The 26,938-nt window shown below is 44.6% G+C and overlaps 1 protein-coding gene across 1 annotated transcript in view; it reads right to left on the minus strand.

The window, feature by feature from the left end:
- The window catches only part of PLCL1 (phospholipase C like 1 (inactive)), a 707,275-nt gene that overhangs the window by 100,913 nt on the left and 579,424 nt on the right, over positions 1-26,938 (minus strand). The window contains exons 4-5 of the mRNA XM_029606042.1: positions 11,158-11,233; positions 2,413-2,522 (exon numbers count right to left, since the gene is read on the minus strand). Of these exons, the coding sequence (XP_029461902.1) occupies positions 2,413-2,522; positions 11,158-11,233 (186 nt within the window). The remainder of the gene's footprint in view (positions 1-2,412; positions 2,523-11,157; positions 11,234-26,938) is intronic.

Below are 26,938 nucleotides of genomic sequence, written 5' to 3' on the forward strand. Positions count from 1 at the left end.
CTGATTGATTTCTGAGACTGCCTGACTGGATTGGGGATGGGCGCTGGATGTGGTATGCTTGAAATTCAACAAAGCTTTTGCCTAGAAGGCTCATAAATAAACTGAGCAGTGGGCCTCCAGGCGGACTGGATTAGAAACCGGCTGAGGTTCAGAAGACAGAGTGTAGCTGTAAATGGTGATCGCTCTAAAGAAGTGAAAGAGATGAGGAAGGATCGGTATTGGGGTTGGCCCTCTGTGAGTGTTGCCACAGAAGGATTAAAGGGAAAACATTTTTCTTTTTGCTGAGGAAACAAGATCCTGAGGGAGAAGACAGAATGAGATGTGATTTAAGGAAATTTGAAGAGGGGTCATGGTTATTCCAAGTATGCACAAATAAGCTTATTTTTTATTTAATAAAATTCATTGATTCCTTTCCTGATGATAATCTTGGATAGAGGGTTTTCGGAGGGAGGCGTTGGTATTGGGGAGTAACTGGAAAATAATCCCGAGTAGTATGTTGCTTGCTCATGTTTGACACTGCAGCTTAACACTGTCTTATATACTTTGGAAAGGCTGTATCTGACATTGCTTGTCTGCATTCCTATGCGTTCTTTGCTGAATTGTATTGGTTAAGTGGTCTGTTGTCTACTGCTCACTAAACATTTAAATATCAAAAAACAAATTAAATCATTCAAAGTAGTGTACAACAAAATAAAATACAAATTTAAAACAACAAAGCAGTAAAAAAATAAAAAGGTAACCATTGCCTTCATCATACATCATACATGATTACAATGCCCCCCTGCAATAGAACTACCTCTAAATCTCTCTGCTCATAAGCCAGTTCTTCAATTTCTTTCAAAACTTCATTAGATCCTGCTTCTCACTGTTCACCAATGGTAATTCATTCCACAATTTTCTAACTACCAAGGAGAAAGCTCTATTTTGGAGTCTTACATGATGGAAGGCCTTAACAGATGGCAATTGTAGCTGAAACTGATGTTGCAATCTCTGCAACCTACTGATTTGTTTCCAATGCAACTGATCTTTCATATGCGGTGGGCAGTATTTTCAGAAGCGGAGTATAAGCATACTTTCTAAAATACTTGCCTCCGTGTTTAAATCTGGGTTATTACAAGTGCATTGTTATAATTATTACGCGTGTAAAAAATATATGTGCATAATTTAATAAAATAGGTAGAGAAAGCATGCGTGCGCCTGCATTACAAATATTCTCATGCACTGAAACATACGTGCATGCTTTGGGGCACAAATATATGCTATTTTATAAACTATGCAGCTCCCGCCACACATGGTAGAAAACACTAGTGTAAATCTTCAAGGGTCTACATACGTATGGAAATGGTGTGCCGCAGTTTTGAAAGCTGGGCTCTGGGAGTAACAAAGAATAAAAGCTTATTTTCGTGGCCCTTTGCTTATTCGCTCTGAGAGAAATAGCTGCCAAAAAGCTATGGAGAAGAGAAAAGCGAGAGCTATGGGCAGATGAACTAAGGGGTTTTCCTCATTTTGACTCTATGAGAAAAATGCATCATACATCTGGTCCTAACATCTAACACATCAATGTAATTTTAAAAGTACTCAGTAAATTTCGCCTTATTTTGTTTTGTATATCTGTGACTGGAAGCACATTACCAGTCCCTGAAAGGAAATCTGCTCTCACTCTGAGGTCCATATTCGAAAGCATTTAGCCGGCTAACTCAGAAGTTAGCCAGTTAAATTAATATTTGGGCACTTATCTGCCTAAATTCTAGCTGGCTAATAAGATAACTGGCTAGAATTTAGCCAGCTAAGGCCTGGATTTTCTACGGTCACAGACCTTAGAAAATCCGGCAGTAACAGGGGGGCGGGGTGGTGAAGCGGGGGCTGGGCCTGCGAAAGCCGGCAGCGATCGCACCTCCGCGGTGCGATCGCTGCCGGCTTTCGCACCCAATAGCGCCATCGTAAAAGGTGGCGCTATTGGGCGCGAAACTGGCGGCAAAAAGGGCCCTTACCTTTTCTCCGTCAGCGACGTCTTCGCGGTGTCCGCCCCGGTGCTATCCCGACTCCTCCCCTTCCGGTGCGGACACCCCCCCAGAACCCACCCAATCTAGGTATCGCATTTTTCGCGTGCGATCCCTTTTGAAAAGGACCCCCTAAGTTAGGGGCGATCCGGGGTACAACTGGGAGGAGTTGAGTTAGCTGGATGTTAGCCGGCTAACTTTGATATTAAGAATTAGCCGAATGACTTAGCCGGCTCCATCTGGTCAGGCCACAGAACTGTCCTAAAGTTAGCCAGCTATATTCACTAGTGCGGTTTCACTATTGAATACAGCTCCAAAGTTTGACTGTGTCTGAATGTGGACCCCTTTCTCTCTTTCGCCGGTTCCAACGGGTACATGGAATTGGCAGATGTTTCTTGTCTGCATACTGTACCTTTAGTACGGTGATGTTCCACGCAAAACTTTCAATAGCTTTGCTCAGTTTTCTTCCTTTCAAGCCTTCTTTGGTCCCGAGGTTGTGAAGCTCTTCACGAAATTCCATTCCTACGTGAAAACCAAAAACGTGCACATGATTCATAGAGAATGCAGTTACAGGAAACGTCACTGAGACAGCAATACATTTATTTTGAAACGTTCTTCTGTGAAGCTTTAAACTTCAGCACAAAATGATGTTCTGTTTGTACAGGTTTTCCTATCCTCCTGTTTATCAAAACAAGGATACAGACCACGCCTGTTATTCCACCTTGAAACATTACATCCCTTCCACGATTCTGCTTAAATGTGTCTTGTTTGCCCGTCTTGATTAGACTGTAAGCTCCCACGAGCAGGGATTGTCTCATATGTGTATCCGTACAGTGCTGCATACACCTTGTAGCGCTATATATGTGTTTAGTAGCAGCAGCAAATGAACAAAGGAATTCCTAGCGTATTAAAAACAACAAGACTAAAAGGATTACAGCACGAATATTAGGGAATGGCATCAAAATTATCACAGTTTCAAGTTGTCACATCTTTTTCTTTAATGAAGGGGGCCTGTGAGGTTTTAAATACTACATTGTTGGTCCTATAAACGATATATAGGTCAAAGGTAAATTTGATTTGTGTTTTCATGCTAAGATTGGACATTTTTGATGCTTCATTGCAATATAATCAATTTCTGCAGCCCAGGAGCAGTTTATAAAACCAATTGTTTCACAAACATCAAGTAAATTTTAGTTTACAGCAATTTAAGAATTCAATCTTTGGATTGAAGAACTAGAGTACTTAACTCTATAAAGTTAATTTTCCAGAATGCAGTGGGAGTAGCGAGAGCCCAGTGCTAGGCTGGGCGTCCATAGTATGGCCAGGGCTCAGCAGCATGCCACATCTTCCCTGTTCCCCTTTCAACTCCTTTGATACTTGTCCCATCAGTGTGAAGTACTCGTCAAAATGGAGGGAGATGGGGATAATGGGGAGCGGCAAGCCAATCGGACCAAGCGGGAGGCGGAGTAAAACAGCATTGGCGGGGTCTTAACTTAAGGTCCTGCCAGCACAACTAGGGCCTTTTTTCTATAGCAGACAGACACTTGCCTGCTTCTTTTTACACTGTGGACAGCTTTCCTTCAGCGGCTCCGCTGGAACCTAGGCATTCTCACCATTGGCAGACTTCAGCAAGTCAACACCCTGGGGGCCTCTCTTCCAGCAGCCATTTCCAAAGTTTCTCTCTGAGGCAGCCAGGTTTTTCCCATATAGGCAGTCGCTGGGCAGCCCTTGCATAACCTGGGTGTGCTTTTTTTTCTCTCCTGCAACATTGGAGTGGCCACCATTGTAGGTGGCTATCAGATCACAGGAATCTCAGCACTACAGCTCTGGAGCAAAGATGCTGGCAGGCCACAGTCGCATCTGGAGACTGAGCAAGGGGGTCAGGTCAGCATCGGCCATCTTTTGTAACCAGCCCTGCCCCCCCCCCCCCCCACCAGGAGGTGAAACAAGAGGCACCAGGGAATGTGCAGCAGGCAGGTTACAATGATGAACTGCAGCAGCTGTTAGAAGAGATCCGAGGAGGTGCAGCAGAGCAGAGCATCAAGTGGTTCCAAGCTTAATTATGATCCCCTGATAAGGGTGCACACACACCTACACCCAGTGACACATGTAAAATGGACAAAGCAGTTCAGTGCAGATCCTTGCAAAAAGGGGATTCCAACCCTTCCAGGGCAGGTATGTGTGAAATATTAAAAAGAGTAGATAGAGGGAAGTACAGGGACAAGGATAGGTGCACAGAAGTCAGTGTGTGTGGAACGAGCACAGCTCTGAGTTTGACAACTCATTAGATTCATCAGACTCTGACACATTATCCAACTGGTCAGGGCTTGGCTGACAGGTATTAGCACCAGCTTGGGAGGTGGGGGGCCGCTAGTCTATAACCACCCTGGCAGCAGAGGCGCAGGCTTTGTGTCCCATAGCCCTGCTTGGGGTAAATGTGCCCATTAGGTTGGTTAGGAAGTTACTCAAAAGAAGGTACATCAATATATTCTCCCTCCTAGCAATGGAATTTCTGGATGGAGATAAAGAAAAAGAGGAAGAAAAGGAGAAGATGAGGAGGAAGCATAAGGTGTTTAGGACCATTAACAATTGGATTCTTGCCTTCTTGGCTATGGTAGATATACTTGGTGGAAAGAAGCCAGAATTGTATCCCACTCTTCTCAAATATATAGATCTGATAATCAGGGCACATAGGACTCATGGCGGCTGGGTCTGGCTCAGCTATGATGAGCATTTTCATAAATGGCTAGCCAAAGATAGGTCAGACATATGGGGTTTTAGAAATATAAATATATGACTAAATGAAATGACAACTGCACACTCCGCTCCCTTTTTTGGGGGGCGGGGGACACTGGTGGCAGGCTAGGATCAGCAGCCTGCAGGGATGGTCAGTGGCGGTACATACCAGTATGGAAGGTCCCTATGTAAGTTCAGACACATATGTACAGCATATTATGGACACCACCTAGTTTCCAAGTGCCAATAGCACTTGGTGAACCAGGGCAGTGGACAGCTGGCCAAAGAAGTGTCCCCGGTCACAGTAGATAGGATGGCCAGTTGGCTGAGTCTCTACGCAAACAAGAAGGCGGCACATTTTCTCTTCAAAGATTTTAACAATGGTTTTAAAATTTCTTATAAAGGTAAGGTCCTATCTGGCAGGGTAAAAAATGAAAAATCTACTCATTTACATGCTGGGACTGTCCACGACAAGCTTGACAATAAAATCAGCTTAGAGTGCTCCATTTTGTGTGGCTGCATTCCCCAAACTGGTGATCCCAAAGAAAAAGTCTGGTAAATTACGGCTTATCCACAACTTTTCTTACCCCTTGGGGAAGGGTGTTAACCAGTACCTTGACCCAGAGGTTAGCAATGTACAGTATACATCTTTTGACCAGGCTATATCATTGGAAGAAGAATGGGATAGATACCCACATGGAAAAGCAGATATTGAATCCGTTATCTGCCTCCTTCCCATTCACCCAGATTCCTTCCATCTGCTAGGATTTAAATAGGAATTCTCTTATTTTCACAAGTGTATGCTAATGGGCTGCTCCATATCCTGTGGCTGTTTAAGGCTTTCTGCATTTTTGCGCAGTGGGTGACCGAGCAGGTGTCAGGCCACAACAGCCTCATCCATTATCTCCTCGCAGAATCCTGAGCCCCCAGGACTCAAGGGTCTGCAAGGAGCTTCTCTCAGCTTTTTGTAGGAACACCCAGGACCTAGGCATCCCACTGGCAGAAGGCAAGACAGAGGGTCCTGCAGTAGTTATGACTTTTTTGGGTGTAAAGTAGGAGTCAAATCTAGTAATCTCCCAACTCCCACAGGAGAAGGTAAGGAAACTGAGGTATGAAATCAGCAGGGCAATATAAGTTAAAAAGATGACTTTTCTTGCAGGGTCATCTCCATGGGCAGGGTTTTCATTAGGAGATTAGCTAGCCAGACTAAGGGCATATCTCAAGCCAGCCATTTTATCTGAATAACTACACATGTGAAGGTGGATATGAAAGTACGTTAGTGTTTTTTTGGAAGATTTTAATGGCATTTGTGTCTGGCAGGCACCCATTATGTTCAATTTAGACATTTTTTTTTACAGTGCATCTGGTGGCCAATGTTTTGGGGCATATTTCCAAGGTGCTTGGGGTGCTGCCCCACAAGGTTGATGACTTGGAATCACGATGTCACAATGCTGGAATTGTTCTCTGTTACAGTGGCCTTATTCGTTTGAGGCCAGAATCTAACAGAAGAGCTGTACTGCGTTATGACCTATGGGTGTAGTAGAGGTGGTTAACAAGAAGATAGCAAAATGTCCAGTTTCTGTTGAGCTCCTTAGATGCTTCATCCTCAATATCTATTTAACAGCTAGGTATGTTCCAAGTACTGTTAATGACATAGCCAATGCTTTATCCCAGGCTCAGTGGTCTCATTTCTGGTTTTGGGCTCCAGAAGTGGAAGAGTGGCCTACCTAGAAACCAGCTCACCTCTGGGACACTATCCTGAATGGACTTTCAAACTGTTGAAGTCATTGGCGACTCCAAATACATGGTAGTTGTATACTAGGTGCTGCAGAAGATTCCGGGAGTTGCAGCTGCAGCAGAGATATCCCAAACATCTCCCTCTGACCTCCAGTCAGCTCGTGGATTTTGTAGCATGTTCTAGACAAGCGGGCTGATCTCATAGCAGCATGGCAGCAAGCATGCTGGGTGGCACTCTTCTCGAAGCTAAGTGGGTAGAAAGACCCAATAAAATCATCCCTTATCAAGCATCTAGTACAGGATTTTGCTAGAGAGACTAGTGTCATCCCTCAGAGGTATATGCACCAGCCTGTCATTCATGATGTTCTTCATAGTCTTTTAAAAGCAACAGGATCATATTCTTTTAAAAGCTGCATTATTTCAAGTGGTGTTTTCTTTTACCTTTTTTTGAGCCCTCCAAGTAAGTGAGTTGGATCCCCTGGCACTTCATTTTCCGAGGTCTACCTCACAGGACATGCAAGTTCCAGACACCAAGGTAATCTTCATTATCTGTAAATCTAAGACCGTTCAGCTCGGCAGAGGCCAGCAGGGCTGTCTGCATCATGCACCTTGGGTGGCAATCTGCTCTGTAGCCAATGCACATACATATTTAGAGGATTCACCAAGGGAGGGGGTGTGTGTTATTTTGGTTAGTGCACATGGATTTAAGTTTGTTGACAATTGTTCCAATTTGGAGCAGTCCTTAAGAAATGTGTGGGTGCATTTGGACTTAACTCATAGATTTTAATACCCACTCATTGATCGTTGATGCAGCCACCTTTTCAGCCTCCTAAGGTCTGCCACTCAATGTGATTAAGTGCATTGGGCACTGGCAATCCAATCACTAAAAGGGTTATATTAGTGGGGAAGTAGCGTAGAAGTCGGATAAGCATAGATAGGGGCAGTAAGGTTCCATCCAGTAGAGTACTAATCACCCCACCTTAATAATTTAATATACAGTATATTTGTAGAGACTCTTTGTGTGTCCACTAGTTGGCCCTCATTCAGTCCTGGGGTTAGAGAGTTTAAGAGAGGGGTGTACTTCCCCTGAGGTTTGCTGGAGTGGTGAGCTCCTGTGTGTTTAATGGAGGGGGAGTAGAAGGAATGGTGTGGCAGTCATAAGTTGCAGTGCAGAGTCAGAAGTGGTTTTTGTTTTCTTCCTATGTTGGGCCCCCAGCCTCAAACTTGGAAATGGTGCTACCCTTGCCAGTCCCTTCACAGGTCTGGAGGGGAGTGCTTTGAAGAAGAGATGGGGTTGGTTTTTTTTTTAGATTTTCTCTTTCAAGACCAATGCCTGTCCTAGGAGGCTGCTTCTCCTGCTTTAGAAGGTCAGGAGGGGTCCTGCAAACTTTTTCCCCAAGTTCAAGAAAGGGATGCCAGGACCTGAAGTGGGCAAAGAGAGAAAAGGAGCAATTTTCCATGGTTAATCTTTTTCTTCTTTGGTTTTTTGGGAAGGAAATTCTGTCATATTCCTTACTCTGAAGCTGGGAAGATTTAAGAACTGTCTTTCCAGTAAGAGGCCTTTCCTCCAGGGAGGTCTACTACATTTGGTTTAGGAAGGAGATTGAGAGGGAGAGGAGTGGTGACACTTAGAGACCTGCCCTCTTGGCAGTAGCCTCCACCTCCATGATAATGGGCTTCAAGAGTTTTGAACATCCAGTAGACTTGCAAGATCCTAAGGTTTTAGGTTGTGTATACAATGTATACCAGAGCAGCAGATCCGAAAGCTCAAGCAAGGTGGTCCAGAGCAGTGTGACTGGAGACAATGATGGGGTGGCACAATGCTCCTGAGAGGAAGGACCCCAATGGCTGATCTGTAATGTGGCTCAGTGAATAGACGGTTAGTGGAGTCTGAGCCAGGGTAGTCAAAGTATGACAGGATTTTCTTGCCTTGGGTAGCACATAGAACTTGAGGTTTTCTTGATGTGATAGGCAAGGGGCCATGGTCACACAGGGTTTGATCAAGCTGATAATAGGGCACCCACATTAGTGTAATAGCGATTCCTGAATAAAAGTACCCCTGCTCCAGAGTCTACTAAGGCTTCAGTTTTAATGGAGTGTTCCCTGAAGATGAGAGATACTGGTATCACCAGTTGTACAGAAGAAGCTGGGTGGTTGAAAACTGTCTTCCCGACTAATCTTCTGTTCACGAAATTTCCTGGTTTCTCGGAACAACGGCTAGCAAAATGTTCCTATGCTGCACAGTAGAGGCAGAGATTATGCAGTCTTCATCTTTGTTTCTCTTCTTCAGAGAGCTGTGTCCTACCCAACTGCATGGGTTGTTTGAAGGTGACTTCCCTCAAAGGATCTGAAACTGGCTTCAGGGTGTTCAGAGGCTTAGAAGTCAAATGAATGGATTGATGAGATGTTTTTTTCTCTCAAACTTGTTCCTGGAATCTTAGATCAATTTGGATAGCTAAGGCAATAAGTGCTTCTAGGGATGTGGGAAGGTCCTGAGCTGCCAGTTCATCCTTTATTCTTCCAGATAATCCTTGCCAGAAAATGCCGGTTTGACTGTCTTCACCCCAACCAAGCTTGGAAGCCAAGTTATGACATTCCACTGCATAGTTGCCCACAGTGTGAGTGCCTCGATGAATGCAAAGAAGTTTTGTGGCAGTGGACGAGATGCGCCCAGGTTTGTGAAAGATCAGGATGAGCTATAGTATGAAGTTATTCTAATTTCTAAGAAGCAAGTCATCTGGTTCCCAAAGGGAGAAGCCTAGGCAAGAGCAGAACCATCCAACAAGGAAAGGATATATGTAATTTTAACACAATCAGAAAAAAAACAAGCCGGCTGTAGCTCAAAGTGCATTTTGCACATATTGTGCAACCCTCTTTACCCCTTGACGTCACCATTATACCTTGGAGGTGGTGGAAGCTGGATCATGGATTCCATGGTCCGAATGGGTGCCAGTGCAGGGTTCACCAAAGCTATTACTGGGACTGGACTTGGAAGATGGTCCTGCACAGTGATCAAGTTGTTCCTGGGCTTGTGGGGAAATTCAACTTGATGTTTTGCTCCTGCACTTGGGAGGCCAATCTGACAATGGCCTGTTGAGGAAATGCCATTCACTGAGTTCATGGCTTCAGCAATCTGTAAAGAATGGCGTGAGCTTAAGCTTCCTGCACAGCCTCTAGATCCCCTTCTCTTATAGCTATAGGCTGTGCTGCAAGCATAAGTTTAATGTAAGCTAACGCTTCCAGCTCTACCTGTCTTACAGGCCGATACAGTACAGTGCGCTCCGACGGAGCGCATTGTTAGCCTGCCCTTGGACGCGCGTTTTCCCTTACCCCTTATTCAGTAAGGGGAGGAAAACGCACGTCCAACCCGCGGCACCTAATAGCGCCCTCAACATGCATGTTGAAGGAAGGCCCTATTAGGTATGCCCGTGCGATACAGTAAGTAAAATGTACAGCCAAGTCGCACATTTTACTTTAAGAAATTAGCGCCTACCCAAAGGTAGGCGCTAGTTTCTGCCGGCACCAGGAAAGTGCACAGAAAAGCAGTAAAAACTGCTGTGTAAAAAAACTGCTGTGTAAAAACTGCTGTGTAAAAACTGCTGTGTAAAAAAATAAAAACAAAATAAAAACAAAATTTAAAATGAGCCACGGCAGTCAGGCCGAAAACCGGATGCTCAATTTTGCTGGCGTCCGGTTTCCGAGCCCGTAGCTGTCAGCAGGCTCGAGAACCAACGCTGGCAAAATTGAGCGTCGACTGTCAAACCTGCTGACAGCCGCCGCTCCGGGTCAAAATGCCTAGCGCCTCCTTTTGCCCGTTTCTACCGCACCACCTAATTTGCATACTGAATCGCACGCACCAGCGAGTGGCCGGTGCGTGTGCCAGGAGAGCGGGCGTTCGTCCGCTCTCCCGCGGACTTTACTGAATCGGCCTGTTAGAGAGTGCTGAAGGTGCTAAGAGCAAGACAGAGGGTTCCTTGCCCCTGACAAAAAAAAAAAAAAAGGTACTGGGAGGGGGGAATAGGAAGGGTAGTGGGAAGGGGGGTATCTGCAGCCATTATTAGCAGGAGGGAGGGAGGGAAGGAGGAAAAAGAGGGAGCATGCTGCTCATAAAAATAAACAAAAAATGGCACAGGGAGCCTCTGCTAGTCTGACAGAGCCTTCATAAGCCTTTTTCAAGATATCTGGTTAAGTAGCACATTATCCGGCCGCACGAGGGTGCATAAATTTAGACCTGCTCTGACGGAAGTCTAAATGTATCTGCTAACCTAGCCGGATATATCCAATATCTGGCTAAGTTAGCCAGATATCTCAGCCTCTCCCCAGAACACCCTCAAAACACCCCTTTTTTTTATCCGGCTATATTCTAGCTGGATAAGGACTAAATGTAACTGGGTAAGCCATTTAGATGGATAACTATTAGATTAATCACACCAAAAGGCCCTCCAACACATGCGTGTATTCCAGTAACCAAAATGTAAACAACTTATCAAAAATGGTGGTATACCTGGTATCTCTTTTATATAACTTATTCAAGCCGTCATACTACAGAAAAGAATATAAATTTTGTAGGACCACTACTCATAGGGTCAAGGTATTCCGCCGGACTCTCTTTATGGTCTCAGGTCCATTTTACTTTAGGGTGATGAAGGATCACTGAAAACATGAAAGAAGTAATAAAGGTTACCTGCTTTCTGGCACTGGACAATCTTGTCATGGATCGTATCTGCCATTTCTATAAGATATTTGCTTTCTTGTATCATCTGCCAGAAAAAGAAATGTAAATTGCTGTCACTAGGTTGTATTCAAATAATATTCATTGTTTCTCAAAGTTGTTAGTTTCTAGTCTGGTCCCTAACATGTCAAAGGTGTCCTGTATATTCCATGTGGTATATAGAACAACAAACAGGAACTAAAGATCAATATTTCAAAAGGTTTGTCCGGTTAAGTTCAGGACTTAACCGGACAAACCTGAGGTTTTAAATATGTACTCCTTGGCTGACCAGATAAGTTTTAGCCTGGTAGGTCATTACTTGGCTAAAACTTAGCCCAATATAGAAAGTGGTACAAGGGTATTAGAGGGCAGGGCTTCAATTTAGCCAGCTAGTGCAGAATATCAGTGGTAGCTGACTAAGATTAGCCAGCTAAATTTAATCATACTCAGAACAGGCTTAAAGTTTTCTGGGTATGTGTTCCCAGATAACTTTAAACCTATCCAGATAACTGAAAAAAAAAAAGTTTCCAGACCTGCAGGCCCAATCTTTCAGCTTCAGAGCTATTTAAGTCTTCTTCAGTTCTTAGATCTTTAATTTTAGCAGTGTTTAATTTCTTGAATGTTTCTGTCTCTGATGCCAATATTTTGGCTATGTATAGAGGAATATCTAGCTTCTGACTGTGATTGTGCCAGTAATCAGCATCTTTCATAGCAGAAGTAATCTTTACGTTGTGAATGTCCCTCTGTCTGACAACGATCTATACTAAAATTACATACAGTATTAGAAAAACAAGAAGAAGAGGTGTGAAAGGAATTAATCAATACAAAAGCTTTTTTTATCTAGTGTCAGTGCACTGGTATAGCGAGCACGATTAATCCCCCTTGTCGCCTGCCCAAAATGGGCTTTCATTTTGCTCAGCAGAGGAGGAAATGCATTTCTGTTTCGAGTTCTCCAATGTTGCAGTGCATGTGGAATCTGGCCTTGCAGGATTTCAATTCTCTTTTTATCTCAATATTACATATTTCTGGTCACGTAGGGGCAGATTTTAAAACCTGCGTGCGTGCGGCCTACATTTGTGCGCGCTACCCTGTGAGCACAAATGTACGCCCGATTTTATAACATGTGCGTGCAGCCACGCTCATGTTATAAAATCTGGGGTCGGCGCGCACAAGGGGGTGCACACTAGTGCACCTTGCGTGCGCCGAGCCCTAGGGGAGCCCCGATGGCTTTCCTGTTCCCTCCAAGGCCGCTCTAAAATCGGAGCGGCCTTGGAGGGAACTTTCCTTCCGCCCCCCCCCCCCCCCACCTTCCCCTCCCTAACCCGCCCCCCAGCCCTACCTAAAATCCCCCCTACCTTTATTTTGTTATTTACACCTGCCTCTGGCAGGCGTAACTTGCGCGCCCCGGCTAGCTGCCACCGCGCGATCCCCCAGTATGGCCGCTGTGCCGGAGGCCTCAAACCCGCCCCCGCCCCTTTCACAAAGCTCCTGGACATACGCACGTCCCGGGGCTTGCGCTCGTTGCCGGGCCTATGCAAAATAGGCTCGGCACGCGCGTAACCCTTTTAAAATGCGCCCCTTAGTCTATATTTGGTGAGGGTCTGTCAGTGTTATGGATGTATGGCTGAGATGAGGCATACGGCCAGTATGTAGTTTTTGTGTAGGCGTTAATAGCAGTCTGCTTTCTTCTGATTTCCCAGTAGGAAGTTATATTGGTGCTGTAGGGCTCATTGCAATATTTGCAGTAGCACCTTTTCATACATAGGGTTATTGATGTTGGTGTTCTAGGTGTTAGTGCTGTTTGGGGATGGCAGGTTTGTTAAATAAATGCAGAGTGTGCTTTTTGTAAGGTTTTGTGTTGCTTCATAAAGTGCCTGGTATAGGATGGAATTTGTGTCATTGTTACTGAAATGATGTCAAAATTTGAATATTCTTTTGCATATGGTGAATAACATCCTCTTTCTGCTCTGCACACTTTTAGGGAGGTTTCCTTGGATACAGAATATTTATTTGCAAAACTAGAGGTGCAGAATTTCTATAGGGGTTCTGTTCTATTCTATATAAGCTGGGGTTAATGATAGATCACTCTCATATAAGAAGACTGATTGAATACTATTAAATAACTAGCGGTACCCGGCCACGCGTTGCAGTGGCAGAGTCAGGTTCTTTACCCTCCCTCCCCCTTCCCTTTGCTCATTTACCTCAGTCACTTATCCACCTCCCCTTGGTCACTCACCCCCCTTTCCCTCCCCTGTCCCCACTCCAACTCTCTCCCCTCACACTCACCTGTCCCCTCATTTTCCCTCCCCTGACACTCACCTCCCCCCTCATTCTCCCTCCCCTCACTGTCACCTCTCCCCACCTACTGCCTACCCTTCAGATCAGAAAACCTTTGTCTTTCTATTTCTGTGGGAACCCCCCCACCCCAACCCTTTAAATCAAATAATATCCCCCCACCCTCCTGCCCCCTCCCAAGACATGGGAAATTAAAATTGTTGGTGCTACATGTGGTCTGTCCCTGGGCGTCTGTGCACGTTATGTAGCCAAATAGGGGAGTGCCTAACCAAATGTGCACTTCCAAATTTGTTTTGTGGTCTGGGGAGGGCTATTTTGGTGCGTTCCCGAGATCGTGCAAGTTTAGTGTATGTATTTGTGTGTGAACCTCCCCCTTCCCCCAAAAAACAACCCTATGAGAAAAGATCTCTTAAACTAACCACCCCACACTCTCCTGCCCCCTCCCCCAGCCCTGCAAAAAACAGCAGCCCACCCCCCTGCCCCCCCTAGAGTTGCTGAATGAATGAAACCTGCCCCCCTTGTGACCCCTCCCCAAGATGTTCGCAATAAATTCATCACCACCCCCCCCCCCCCCCCCGAGACCTGATAAAAATGTCAGTCGGTGGAGCGGGCATTCAGGAGCGGTCCGGGAGCGATGTATTGGCGTTGGTCTGTCGGCTGCGAGCACTGAAACGGGTTCCGACGGCTCTTAGCCCTTACTATGTCAGTGGAATGGAGCAATGGCAGCGGTAGGTCCTCTGACATAGTAAGGGCAAAGGTCCGCCGGCTGCCAGTCCTGAAAATGGCGCCGAGGGGCCCTCGCCCTTACTATGTCACATGGGCTACTGCCGCCATTGGTGTCCCCGAGTGGCATAGTAAGGGAAAGGGCCGTCGGAGCCATGTTGATTGCTGGCAGCCGACGGCCGTAGTGCAGGTGATGTGTCCCGGACCGGTCCTGGCCCCCCGCTGGAGCCTCCCGGACTTCTGTCAGGTTTTGTGTGTGTTGTGAGGGCCTGGGAAGTAAATAAATTTGGCATCTGTGTGGGGGGTGTGAGGAGAGTGGTTCTGTGTGTGTTGGGAGGCTGTGGGAAGTAAATCAATTTGGCATGTGTGTGGGGGGGTGTGAGGAGGGTGGTGGGTGTATTTTATCTGTAAAGGAAATAGTTATCTTCCGGTGAAAAAAGTGCGCGAATGTGTTAAAATGGAAGTGAAACTTGGACCTGGACTGGCGAAATGATTAGTGTAGCGTGTGTTAGTGTAAGGTGTAACAGATGGCGCTTATGTCCAGCAGATGGCGCTGTTTTCTCAAAAAAAAATGTTTAAACCTATTTTACCTGTCACAGGTGTGACATATCTGTAATGTAAGTACAGAAGAACCTTCCTGTATGCGAAATGAAGGGTGTGTCCAAATTTGAAAGCAATCGGTTCAGTGGTTTCTGAGATTAGCGATTTTGTCCAAACTATTTAACATTTTTATTTATATAGATTGGTCTTTATCTGCTGTCATTCGCTATGTTATAAAGGTTGGGTAGCAATAATAGTGTGTGAACATGGAAGTACATTGTCAGCAAACGTTTTACTTGGCACCTCCTAGGTGTTCAGAATTTTCATGGTTGAAAGTTGGCATCCCTAGCTATAAGTCATGCGTGATCTATTATGAATAATATGAGGTTGAGGTAACATTTAATAAGTATGTGGTTCCACTTGTGTAAAATTCACTATCTTCTGAGGTTCTTTGGGGCTGCTATAAGACCCGTGCTGAAATCGGCGCAGATTTTCTGTACATTTTTTGTTTGGTGCGTGTGGCAAAAGCAGGCGCCTCCGCAGGATGTGATAAGGTGACGGCATGCAAATTAGATACACTCAAGAAAAAAAACACGCGCAAGGCCAAATACACGTGACAATACCCACATAAACGCCCAGATCCAGAAAGCCATGGGAAAAACCCACACTAAAATAAGCGCACTTGAAAAAATGTTGCAGACTCGCAAGGGCTATTTCTAACTTACTACTGATTACATCAGCCCCACAATATTCAAAAATAAATTGTTTCAGCTCCTACCAGCCCTTTTCCTCCAATACTGGCTTTAGTGTGGTTGTGTGTCTGTACAGCCTTTTCCTCGCCAGGGACCTGTGGCTGCTCGACAGAGAGAGAGCAGGAACTAGGATGGACAAACCAGCGATCTCTGGGGGCTATAGACAAGCACCGACACTTCCTGGAGCTGCAGTGCTTTCATTTAACTCATGCCCTGACCCAGGCGCTAAAAAAAAACACTTAAAAAAACAAACCCCGCACGATCTCCCTACTAGCGTGGCTCCCTACATAGCCCATGAATAGATAATTACCTCCTTTACATGCCATTTGCAAAACCTGTCGCGGGTTATTGCGTGGGTATGTGCGCACGATTTTCCCTCACTAATTGTACATACGTGCATACGATTAGTGCAGAAAACCACATGCAAAAACCCGCAGCAAGTTTTGCGCAGCTTATTACATCAGCCCCTCTGTAAATATGTAAGCCGCGGGGTATTCTTTGAATCCTACAGTATTCAATTAGGGTCCCTGTGGATAGGTTAGTTCTAATTAAGTGCTTGTTAAGTCGAGTTACATTATTCCACTGGTCATCACTAATAATAGATAGTGCTGTGGTAAATAACAGTACTTCATGTAAATGTGTTTGTGAAAAAGAAAACAGATTATCCCATGAGACTGGCATGTCAATCCTGCTTACCAAAATTCTAATGCTACAAAAAATATACAAGTTATTTACCAGATAAATTTCTCTACATATTTTATAATGCCGAAAAGCTAGGGAATAAATCTCAATAAAAATATCTTGAACTTAAAATATGTTGATATCACTCACTTTACTTTATTTTATAGAGAACCCCTGAAGAAGACAGTTAATCTTTTGAAACATAGTCCGTTGTAGTTGATTTCCACACAGACCACACATGTATCCTATGTGGGCTGCTCCTATCTCAAGTTCAAATGACTTGAAACTGTGATCTCTGAGTTGTCTGAATCCTTCTTTTACCACCTCCTGAAACTTAAACCTGTCTCTTCCACCCCATATACACACACACATGCTCTCTCTCTCCCACCCTATACACACACATGCTCTCTCTCTCCCACCCTATACACACACAAATGCACTCTCTATTTCCCCTACCCATATACACACACATGCGCTCTCTCTCTCTCTCCCATAGCATAGACACACACATGCACACACACTTTCACTCTCCCATCCCATATACACACACATGCACTCTCTCTCTTCTCTCCTCTCCCATACACACACACATGCACTCTCTCTCTCTCTCTTTCCCATAGCATAGACACGCACACACTTTCACTCTCCCATCCCATATACACACAAATGCACTCTCTCTCTCCAATACCACACACATACATGCTCTCCTCTCCCATCCCATAAACACATAAACATGGACTTTCCTCTTCCATCCCATTCACACATATACATGCATTCTCCTTCTCTCACCCTGTAGACACAAACACTCATGCTCTATCTCCCAACCCACACACACACACTATGCTCTCTCTCTCCCATTCTAAACACACATACATAAATATGCTTTCTCCCTCTCCCCAATACATACATGTTTTCTTCTCCCCCACATACATTCACTCATTATCTTCTCCCAGAGCATGCAAGCAGAGCAGCTGCAGCTTCCTCCATTGGCCCACATGGCATTGGCATGCCTCCTTTCCTCCACTGCTCCTCTCTTTGGGCATGCATGCTCATTACCATTGATGCTTTGCCTCTTCTTTAATCAGGAGAGCCCAACCACCACGCACTACTCTGGCTTCTCTCTTCTGCCATGAGAGCCCAGCCCCCACTTCATTGCTTCTCTGTTCAGCCTGGAGGGCTCAGCTACCACAGCACCAGCTTCTCTCTTTTCTGCCGAGAGAGCCCAGTCTCTGCCTCTATTCTTTTTCTTCAGCCGGGAGGGCCCAGCAACTGCTTCTCCCATGCTCTGGCTCCTCTTGTGGGCTCAGTTCAAAGGTCATTTGATTGAACCATGCAGGCTATGGAGCCCTGCACAGTTCAAACAGCTGGCATTTGAACTGTGCACTGCACTAGAGACCGTGCGGCTGGGGAAGCATTTAGTCGAGACACCGCAGTGCTCAGCTGGAAGTGCAGAGCTCTTCAAAAAATGAGATACTGAGCGTGGTAGAGGATATACCGGAGGGGACTGTAGCTTGAACTAGAGGGCAAAAATCCAGACATTTTAGCCCTCCTCCTGGCTTCTGGACAGTCCCTCTAATATCCGTTCTGTCCGGAGAAAATCCGGACAGTTGGCAACCCTACTTACAGCTAAACGCATAAAACAAATTTATGACATTCTTTCTTCAACACGTAATTCTGCACCATTTCTTATGAACTTCATCTGAAAGAGTTTCAATCAGATATGGCTAAGTTTAGTGAGGACATTGAGAAATTTAAATTTGACAAATTTATGCATGATGAAAGATTATAAGAGGAGCTCTATTTATTTGTGGATGCATCCTAATAAAAAACGAGAGAGATCACAGAAGATTTCTTTTGGTTCTTCAGCGTCATCCTCAGATTCTTCGGAAGAAGAAACAGAAGAACAGTGCCAACCTTTTTTAGAACCTGAACAAAGCAGTCAAGTTCATTTTCAGACCAATATAGGGCCCCGTAATCCATCATAAGAACATAAGATATAAGAACATAAGAATATAAGACCTTAAGATATGCCATACTGGGACAGACCAAGGGTCCATCAAGCCCAGCATCCTGTTTCCAACAGTGGCCAATCCAGGCTACAAGTACCCGGCAAGTACCCAAACATTAGATAAATCACAAGCTACTATTGCTTATTAATTAATAACAGTTTATGGATTTTTCCTCTAGGAATTTATCCAAACCTTTTTTAAACCCAGCTACACTAACTGCTGTAACGAAATCCTCTGGCAATGAATTCCAGGGCTTAACTATGCACTGAGTGAAAAAGAATCAGAGCAATTGCATGGGAGAGAAAAAACAAGAAACAGGGCAATTACATGGAATAGAGAACACCACCTGATCAATGTCATCCACAGTGATTAATCTTACATTACGCAAGTTGATAGATCGTCAACTTAGTGAACTAAAAGGGCACGTAACTTTAAAACCAGTGTGTGGGCGCACCTGTGTCAGCACGTGGCCATTTTGTAACTTGTGCGTGTGTATGCGCACGTTATAAAACAGCCTGGCCACGTGCACATGTGCACCTAATTTTAAGTGGACGCGCAAATCCCACTTCTACTGCGCAAGTCGGGGAATTTTAAAAGGGGTGCGCATCCACCCCATTGCCAGTTTCACCATTTCTTCCACTAGTTTGCCCAGTTAAGAGCCAGTTCCTCCAAACCCCCCTAGTTTAATAGCTTTCACTCCCCCCAGTTAGCCCAGACCCTTAAAACCCCTCAGATACGGCTAGTTTTCTTTCTTTTTTTAAACTTACACCTCCTCCATAGCAGAAGTAATCTCACATGGCACTAGACCCGGGCGCACACTCAGGCGTGTATTTCCACGCACCTCTAAGTTCACTTAGAGAATAGCCACTGCCATTAGCAATGGTTACATGGAATAGACTTAGTTTTTGGGTACTTGCCAGGTTCTTATGGCCTGGATTGGCCACTGTTGGAAACAGGATGCTGGGCTTGATGGACCCTTGGTCTGACCCAGTATGGCATTTTCTTATGTTCTTATGTTCTCTCAGCCCTGCCCCAGAACACCCATGCCCTGCCCAGACTCCTCCCCTTTTTGAACTGGAGTGAGTTGTGCGCACTGCGAGAGATATGTGTGTATCTGGGCGGCTTTTAAAATATAGTGGGCCCGTGCAAGCCCGACTTGTTTGTGCATCCCCCTAATTGATGCACATGCAGCACTTTTAAAATTCACCTTTAAAGGTTTGTTCTTTGTTCAGATATTTTTGATGCTCTTCAAACAGAAGTAGCTCTTTTTAAATTTGTTCCCTCTTTACGACTGAAGTTATTTTTTGCATCTTCTACAGTACAGTCATGCGACTTCTGTTATTATTCTGAGATCTAATAGTGCCCACCAGGACCCTTGAACCCTGAGATAGCCACATATGATTTAGTATATAAAAATTTGCAGGAAATTTTGTCTCAGAAATACTGTATCAGACAATTTTTCCAGAGAGATCTAGCACCAAACCCCTCTATAGAGATCAAGGCAATGGATAAGGGTGGTGCTATTGTAGTCCTAGATAAGATGAAATATAAGGAAGAAATACACAGCTAGCTGATACAATGTTTTATTTACCACTGCAAGAAGATCCAGCACCGAAGTTAAAACAAGAGATTGATTCACTTTTAAATGAAGCAAGAGACAATATGTGGATTACATCGAGATAATTTTGTTGTTTTTTTTTTAAAGTTGACCATCCAGTTACTCCTGTGATGTACATAACACCAAAAATAACAAAACATTACAAAATCCTCCCAGGGCATCTAATTATCTCAGTGATGGGATCGTTGTTAGAAGGGCTAGAGACCCAAGAGCAGCTTGCCACATTGTACATTAATGGTTATCCCGTTGAAATGTTAATTGATACAGGAGCTGCCAGCAGTGTTTTAACAACCTTGCCACCTGCTGTTCTCTTGTCTTCCTACCTTTGGGTTCCGAAGTGAGAGCAGAAATGTACTGAGTTTGGGAACAGTTTATTTATTTATTTATTGTGTTTGTATTTTTTGTGCAATGCTATTTTTCTACCCCCAAGCAAGGGCCATGTATACCACAAGGGCATTTACCAGTAACTCAGGGTCCTTTTCTAGAATGGTATGCAGAATTTGATGATATGGGTGCTACTGAATTGGGGTACCAGTATTTATTAGTATTGATCTGTCCATTCTCCCACTGAGTGGAGGCGTATCCCTGCAAGCAGGAGACAGCAGAAGTTATGGCACGGATGCTGTTAACACAGATAATACCCTATTTTGGGCTCCCTGCTCATGGGGCCAATGCAATACAGTGCACTCAGCCGAGCGCTCTGTATAACCCACAGTCAGACATGGGTTGAATAGGCGCTAATCAATCCCCCAATGCAATAAGGGGATTAGCGCTTATTCAACGCACGTCCAACATGGAGTGACCCTAATAGCGCTCATCACATGCAAATGCATGTGAATGAGGCTATTAGGCATTCACTCCGATGCAAAAAAAAAAAATGTGCATCTTGTATGCACATTTAGTGCCTGTTCGGCACCCGCTTTCTACGTGCATTTATTGCATCGTATTCCATATTTGCACAGACAAAGGTTCACATTTTCACAATGATTTGCTCTCCCTGCTAACACAGGATCAAGTGCCGATTTGTTTCTGTTTATCGACCCACTTCCAATGGGTTATCTGAATGATTTAATGGCCTGTTAAAACTCAAATGAGGAAAATCCTCAATACCGCCTGGCCCTTGGCTACAGGCTTTGTCTGCTGCACTATTCGCCCTCAGAAATTCTCCAATGAAACAAACAGGGTTGACCCCCATTTCAACTCTGTACTGGCCATGCTATGCACCCTGTGGACCATTTGTACACCCCTGTTGCTACCCATATCCTGATTCTTTGTCCACCTATGTTTCAGGATTACAGAAAGCCCTTTGAGCTTCCAACAGTTGCAGACTGACTGGACGCCGCCTCCAGATTGTACCACCTACGCTCCAGGAGATTTGGTCTATCGCAAGAATTACACCGACAAGTTGTGGAAAGATCTAGTGTATCTAGGTCCCTACAAGTTGACTATACTTACCCCTACCGCAGCTCAGCTGAAGGATTCAGGTCCTTTCCACCATCTTACAGACATTTGCCCATGTCCATTTATTCAGAAAGAATGAACGTTCACATGGCTTCCCTCCTGTTGGTCATTTCTGTAATAATCACTGTCCCACTGGTATCTTTCTTGATTTTTAATTCTGTGTGTATGGGACTGGAATTTTTTATTAACATTACTTGCTATGATGACAAAGGTTTTATTTTAATAAGACATCACAAACGTTCTATAGTATTTTCTAATTCCATGACTATTAATACTTATTAGGGATGTGAATCGTTTTTTGACGATTTAAAATATCGACCGATATTTTTAAAATCATCATTAATCGTTAAAGAGAGCGATACAATAGAAATTCCACCGATTTATCGTGAAAAAATCATTAATTGGGTTAGTGCACACTAACGGGAGTTAGGACACAACCTAAAAACCCACCCCGACACTTTAAAACTGCTCCCTTAGCCTCCACCACCCTCCCGACCCCCCCAAAAACGTTTTAAAATTACCTGGTGGTCCAGTGGGCCCCGGAAGCGATCTCCCACTCTCGGGCTGTCGGCTGCCACTAATAAAAATGGCACCGATGGCCCTTTGCCCTTACCATGTGACAGGGTAACCGTGCCATTGGCTGGCCCCTGTCACATGGTAGGAGCACTGGACGGCCGGCGCCATTTTTAAAGATGGCATCGGCCGTCCACTGGATCTTAAAAGATATGCACGGGCGTAGATTTGCTCGTGCAACCCGGCGCGAACAAATCTACACCCGATTTTATAATATGCGCACGCTACCACGCGCATGTTATAAAATCCAGGCTCAGCGCGTGCAAGGGGGTGCACACTCCTTGCACGCGCCGAGCCCTAAGGGAGCCCAAATGGTTTTCCCAGTTTCCTCCGAGGCCGCTCTGAAATCGGAGTGGCCTCGGATGGAACTTTCCTTCTGCCACCCCCACCTCCCCCTTCCTCCCCCTTCCTTCCCCTACCTAACCCGCATCCTGGTCCTACCTAATCCCCCATCCTGACCTTTGTTGCAGAAGTTACGCCTGCCTCTGCCAGCTGCCGGCGCACCATTCCCCGGCATGGCCGCAATGAAGGAGGCCTCGGTCCCGCCCCCAGACCACCCCTGGACCCCCGCCACACCCCCGGACCCGCCCCTTTTTCGAAGCCTCAGGACATAAGCGCGTCCCGGGGCTTGCACACGCTGCCGAGCCTATGCAAGATAGGCTCGGCGCGCGCAGGGGCAGCTTGGGGCGTAACCCTTTGAAAATCTGCCCCTAAATGTATCTGAATTCTTTGTATACAGTTTTATCTGGTACTTTGTATCATGTTCATAACCTTTTGTATTGTATGTTGAACTGAATTAAGGTTCCAGCCAGTTCAGCTAAGGTAATTTTTCAATTTCATATACTATTCAATACACAATAGTTAATTTACTCATATAGCAGCTCATTTATTTTATGTATTATGATGAATGCTATTAATCAAGATTAAGTTTTAATTTTGTAACACTGCATGTTTAATCTGTACATTAGTGCTTTTCTCTCCCCTGTGAGGTTTTTGTTGCTATACATTTATATCCACATATATATTGCTTAATCTTTGCTGCTCACGATATTACAATTTTATTTATTTACAAATCTTTATATACCGACTTTCCTCAAAAAGAAATCAAGACGGTTAACAGAGTAAAACGTCAATACAGATCTATACGATCATAGAGACGCACATTTTTGTCAATTAACATCAATAATAAAATACATCATACATTTATAATCTGAGAGACTGTTGTATTTTGAGTCTCATATATTATGTTTCCTTTGCCAAATGTTTCTCAATGAACTATTTTGGTTTCTGGCTCATTAATTGGCTTCACCTCTCAGTGATTCTAAATTGGGTTTAGTTTAATTTGGGTTGGTGATAACATTTCTTCTTGAATTGCTTGTTTCTGCTCTGCCTCTGAGTATGTTATGTAGTATTGACTTGCTGCACTGTTCCTGATTATTTGCTTTCCTTTCCTTTGCCCTCTGTACTTTTCCTTCTCCACTGTGAACCTCGTTATTTCAGCAGTGACTCGAGGTTCAAGAGGGAAATGTATAAAGTTGCTTACTGAACTTTGTCCTACTTAAGCTTGTGTGCCAATGTGTGTCAGTACATGCGAGAAGCAAGGACAGCTGCAGGATGTTGACTGGTCAGCAAAAAGTGAAGGACATGGGAATGGCCCACATAGGATACATGTGTGGTCTGTGTGGAAATCAACTACAACGGAAAAAGTGCAGACACTGATAAGAGATAATCGATGACTTCCTACAAGGTATTGTGAGGAGAGGGAAACAGAAGAAGAATGAACATTTGAACCCAAAAGAAAGAAAGAGAACAATGTTGGATATGGGTGGTCTAGAGAAAGGAAGCCAGGCCACAATAACGCATTTAGGGCCGGATTTTAAAAAGCGCGGGGGGATTTTAAAAAGCGCGGGGGGGTTATGTGCGCCGGGCCTACTTTAGAAAAGCCCGGCGACGTGTGTAAAGCCCTGGGATGCGCATATGTCCTGGGGCTTTGAAAAAGGGGTGGGGGCAGGGTCAGAGGCTCCCGGCACAGTGGCACAGTGGCCAGAGGCAGGTGTCCGGGGGCATGTCTGGGGTCAGGGGGCAGCTCGGGGCGGGACCGGGGGCGTGGCACCAGCCCGGGGGCGTGGTCGAGGCCTCCGGACCAGTCCCCGGATCGGGTGATGGCGCGCCAGCAGCCTGCTGGCGCGCACAGATTTACACCTGCTTTCCGCAGGCGTAAATCTGGCAACAAAGGGAGGGGCGGTTTAGATAGGGCCGGGGGGGGGGGGGGTTAGGGTAGGGGAAGGGAGGGGAAGGTGCGGGGGGTGGAAAGAAAGTTCCTCCGAGGCCGCTCCAATTTCGGAGCGGCCTCAGAGGGAACAGGCAGCGCGCGCCGCACTCGGCGCACGCAAGTTGCACAAATGTGTACCCCCTTGCGCGCGCCGACCCCAGATTTTATAAGATACGCGTGGCTACGCGCGTATCTTATAAAATCCAGCGTACTTTTGTTCGCGCCTGGTGCGCGAACAAAAGTACGCGCTTGCGCAAATTTATAAAATCTACCCCACTATGTATAACATCATGATTGGTTTCTTGCATACAGCTTTGTCACAATCAAACTGTGAACAGATCCTTTGTCACAATCAAACTGTGAACAGATCCCGGCAGACTGTTAGAACAGTCTGCCGGAAAAAGATTCTTAAAACCTGGAGATGTTTGCACAGTTTGCAGGACTTCCAGGCTTAAAGTCTGGGTGGTGACGTCGCCCAGAGTTGCAGAGGAGCTCATAAACTGCAGCTCATGCCTGGGCCAGAACCTGCATTTCCCCCCAGTCTTAGCCTCTATTGCGCCTTCCTGAAACATTGTCCCTGCTAAGCAGCTTTTACTGCTAGGATGACCACTGCCTGCTTTTGGAGTGGACGACCAGGCTCTCGGGCGTGGGATAAACACTGTGGATCCATAAAGTCTAGAGGATGTGAATGAAGAGAAGAGGCACAGGGGTGGCTTGCTTGCGGGAATGACGGCAACTACCTGGAGATTAATATCCTTATTCAATAAACATACACACAGTTAATGCGACTCCAACATTGCTCTATGCTTCAATGGCGAGAGGAAATGTGGAAAAAGGGATTTGCATCCACAAAAAAGCAGGGGAGTAGCTTGCTTGTTATGGCGGTTACTACTCCAAACCAAATAAGCCTGATACTTCACTTTCAATGCATATCCAGCATAGCTCTCTGCTTCAACAGCAGGGAGAATGAAGAAAATATTATTTATATTCAGACATCAACCAACAAGGAATGAATTACATAGTCTAGGTAAACAAATAAGCATGGGAGTAGCTTGCTTGTTACGGCGGTTACTACCCCGAATCAATTAAGCCTGATACTTCACTTGGAATACATATCCAGCGCAGCTCACTGCTTCAACGGCAGGGGGGAATGAAGTAAAGAGGATTCATATTCAGACAACCAACAAGGACTGAATTGCGCAGGCAGGGTAAACAAGCGTGGAAGTAGCTTGCTTATTACGGCAGTTACTACCCCAAACCAAATAGCTAGATATTTCACTTAGATGCAGCTCCAGCACTGCTGTCTGCATCGATGGTGGGGGTGGAAGGGAACTGGAACCAAAAAGTTACCAATAAGGGCCCTGACCTCAGCGGTCAGAGTAACAGATAAGTATGAAAACAAATAGGTATGAAAGCTTGTTGGGCAGACTGTTTGGGCCGTTTGGTCTTCTTCTACCGTCACTTCTATGTCACTTCTATGTAGTCATCTGTGTCAACAGTAGAGGATCCATGACAATTAACAATAAAATGAACAATCCCTAGTGTGTCATTAAGTGCTGCTTTCAATAACCATTCATAATAGGTACTACCGGTCAGACATAGCCTTCTTTTGCCTTTTATTTAATCATCAGTCAGAGAAAGTGTATTCCTTTGTGACCATTCTTTATAGTATTTTTTGTTAAATATTTTAAGCAGTTAAAATCTACTTAGCTTAACTGATAGCGCTTGTATCTTTCACCGTTCACCAATAAAAACCCCAACACAGTCCGTGTTACGTTTGTGACTGCATCAGGGGGAACAGGATGATATATTCAAAATGCTCAAAATGTTTACATAACAGCGTTTCAAATCCCCCTTGGCAGGATTGTTCACCGTCAGAGACAGGATATTGGATCTGATGGGCCTTTGGTAAATCTTTATTGAGCACACAATAGTTTGGGGCATATAGAAGTGATTGTTACTGTCTCACTTTTCCATGGGGATAGCCACTGCATTTGCAGCTGTTGAGTACTGTTTCATAACAGAAATAAAGCTATACGAAACAGTGTTGTATCGTGGATACTATTACTTCAAGTGGGCGAAGCAAAATCAAAGTATTACAGTATTCACAATAAAGCAAATAGTTGTTCTGTTATAAAATTAATGGGAAATGCAGACACGATGTAGAAATTCCATTTTCTGAAACCTTTTTCTGAAAGCAAAATTATTATAGACTATTACTGTAAAAACACTGAGATAGAAAGATGTATCTAAAGCCAAGCATCAAAGCCTATCACTGCAAATTTTTGGAAGACAATCTCAATTAGAATACTGGGAAAATCAAATTAAGGAAAAAAGCTTATCTTAACAGTCTCAGTTTCCTTTTCAAAGGCAAACTGGAGAAATAAAATAGAACTGAGATTTATGCTGTTCTTCCTTACATCCTTTGAGGTAATTTGCTTTCTTCACTATATTTCCTTAATCACAAATCCTTGTTTATTTGTCTTAATTCTATCTATTGCTTGATTTGCAGACATCATAAGTCATGACATGCCTTAACTACAGCACAACTTTGACCTATTATCTTTATGCATTACCAAAAATAATTAAGAAACAAAGATAAAAGGGGTAATTTTGTAACGCAAATAAATGAACCAATTTTCAACTTACACGCATAAGTCTGCTGTGACAATCATTCTGGCAAAACCAAGTGCACACAATTACACCTACTATTATTTAGTGCACATTGTTTTGATGAGAGAATTTAAGTGCATGCTTTTTAAAATGAAAAAGCACGTGTGTAAGTTCCAAACCTACCCAGACTCTACCCCCTGGAATGTCTCTCTCCTAT

The sequence above is a fragment of the Rhinatrema bivittatum genome, chromosome 6 (assembly GCF_901001135.1).
Source record: "Rhinatrema bivittatum chromosome 6, aRhiBiv1.1, whole genome shotgun sequence".
NCBI lineage: Eukaryota > Metazoa > Chordata > Amphibia > Gymnophiona > Rhinatrematidae > Rhinatrema > Rhinatrema bivittatum.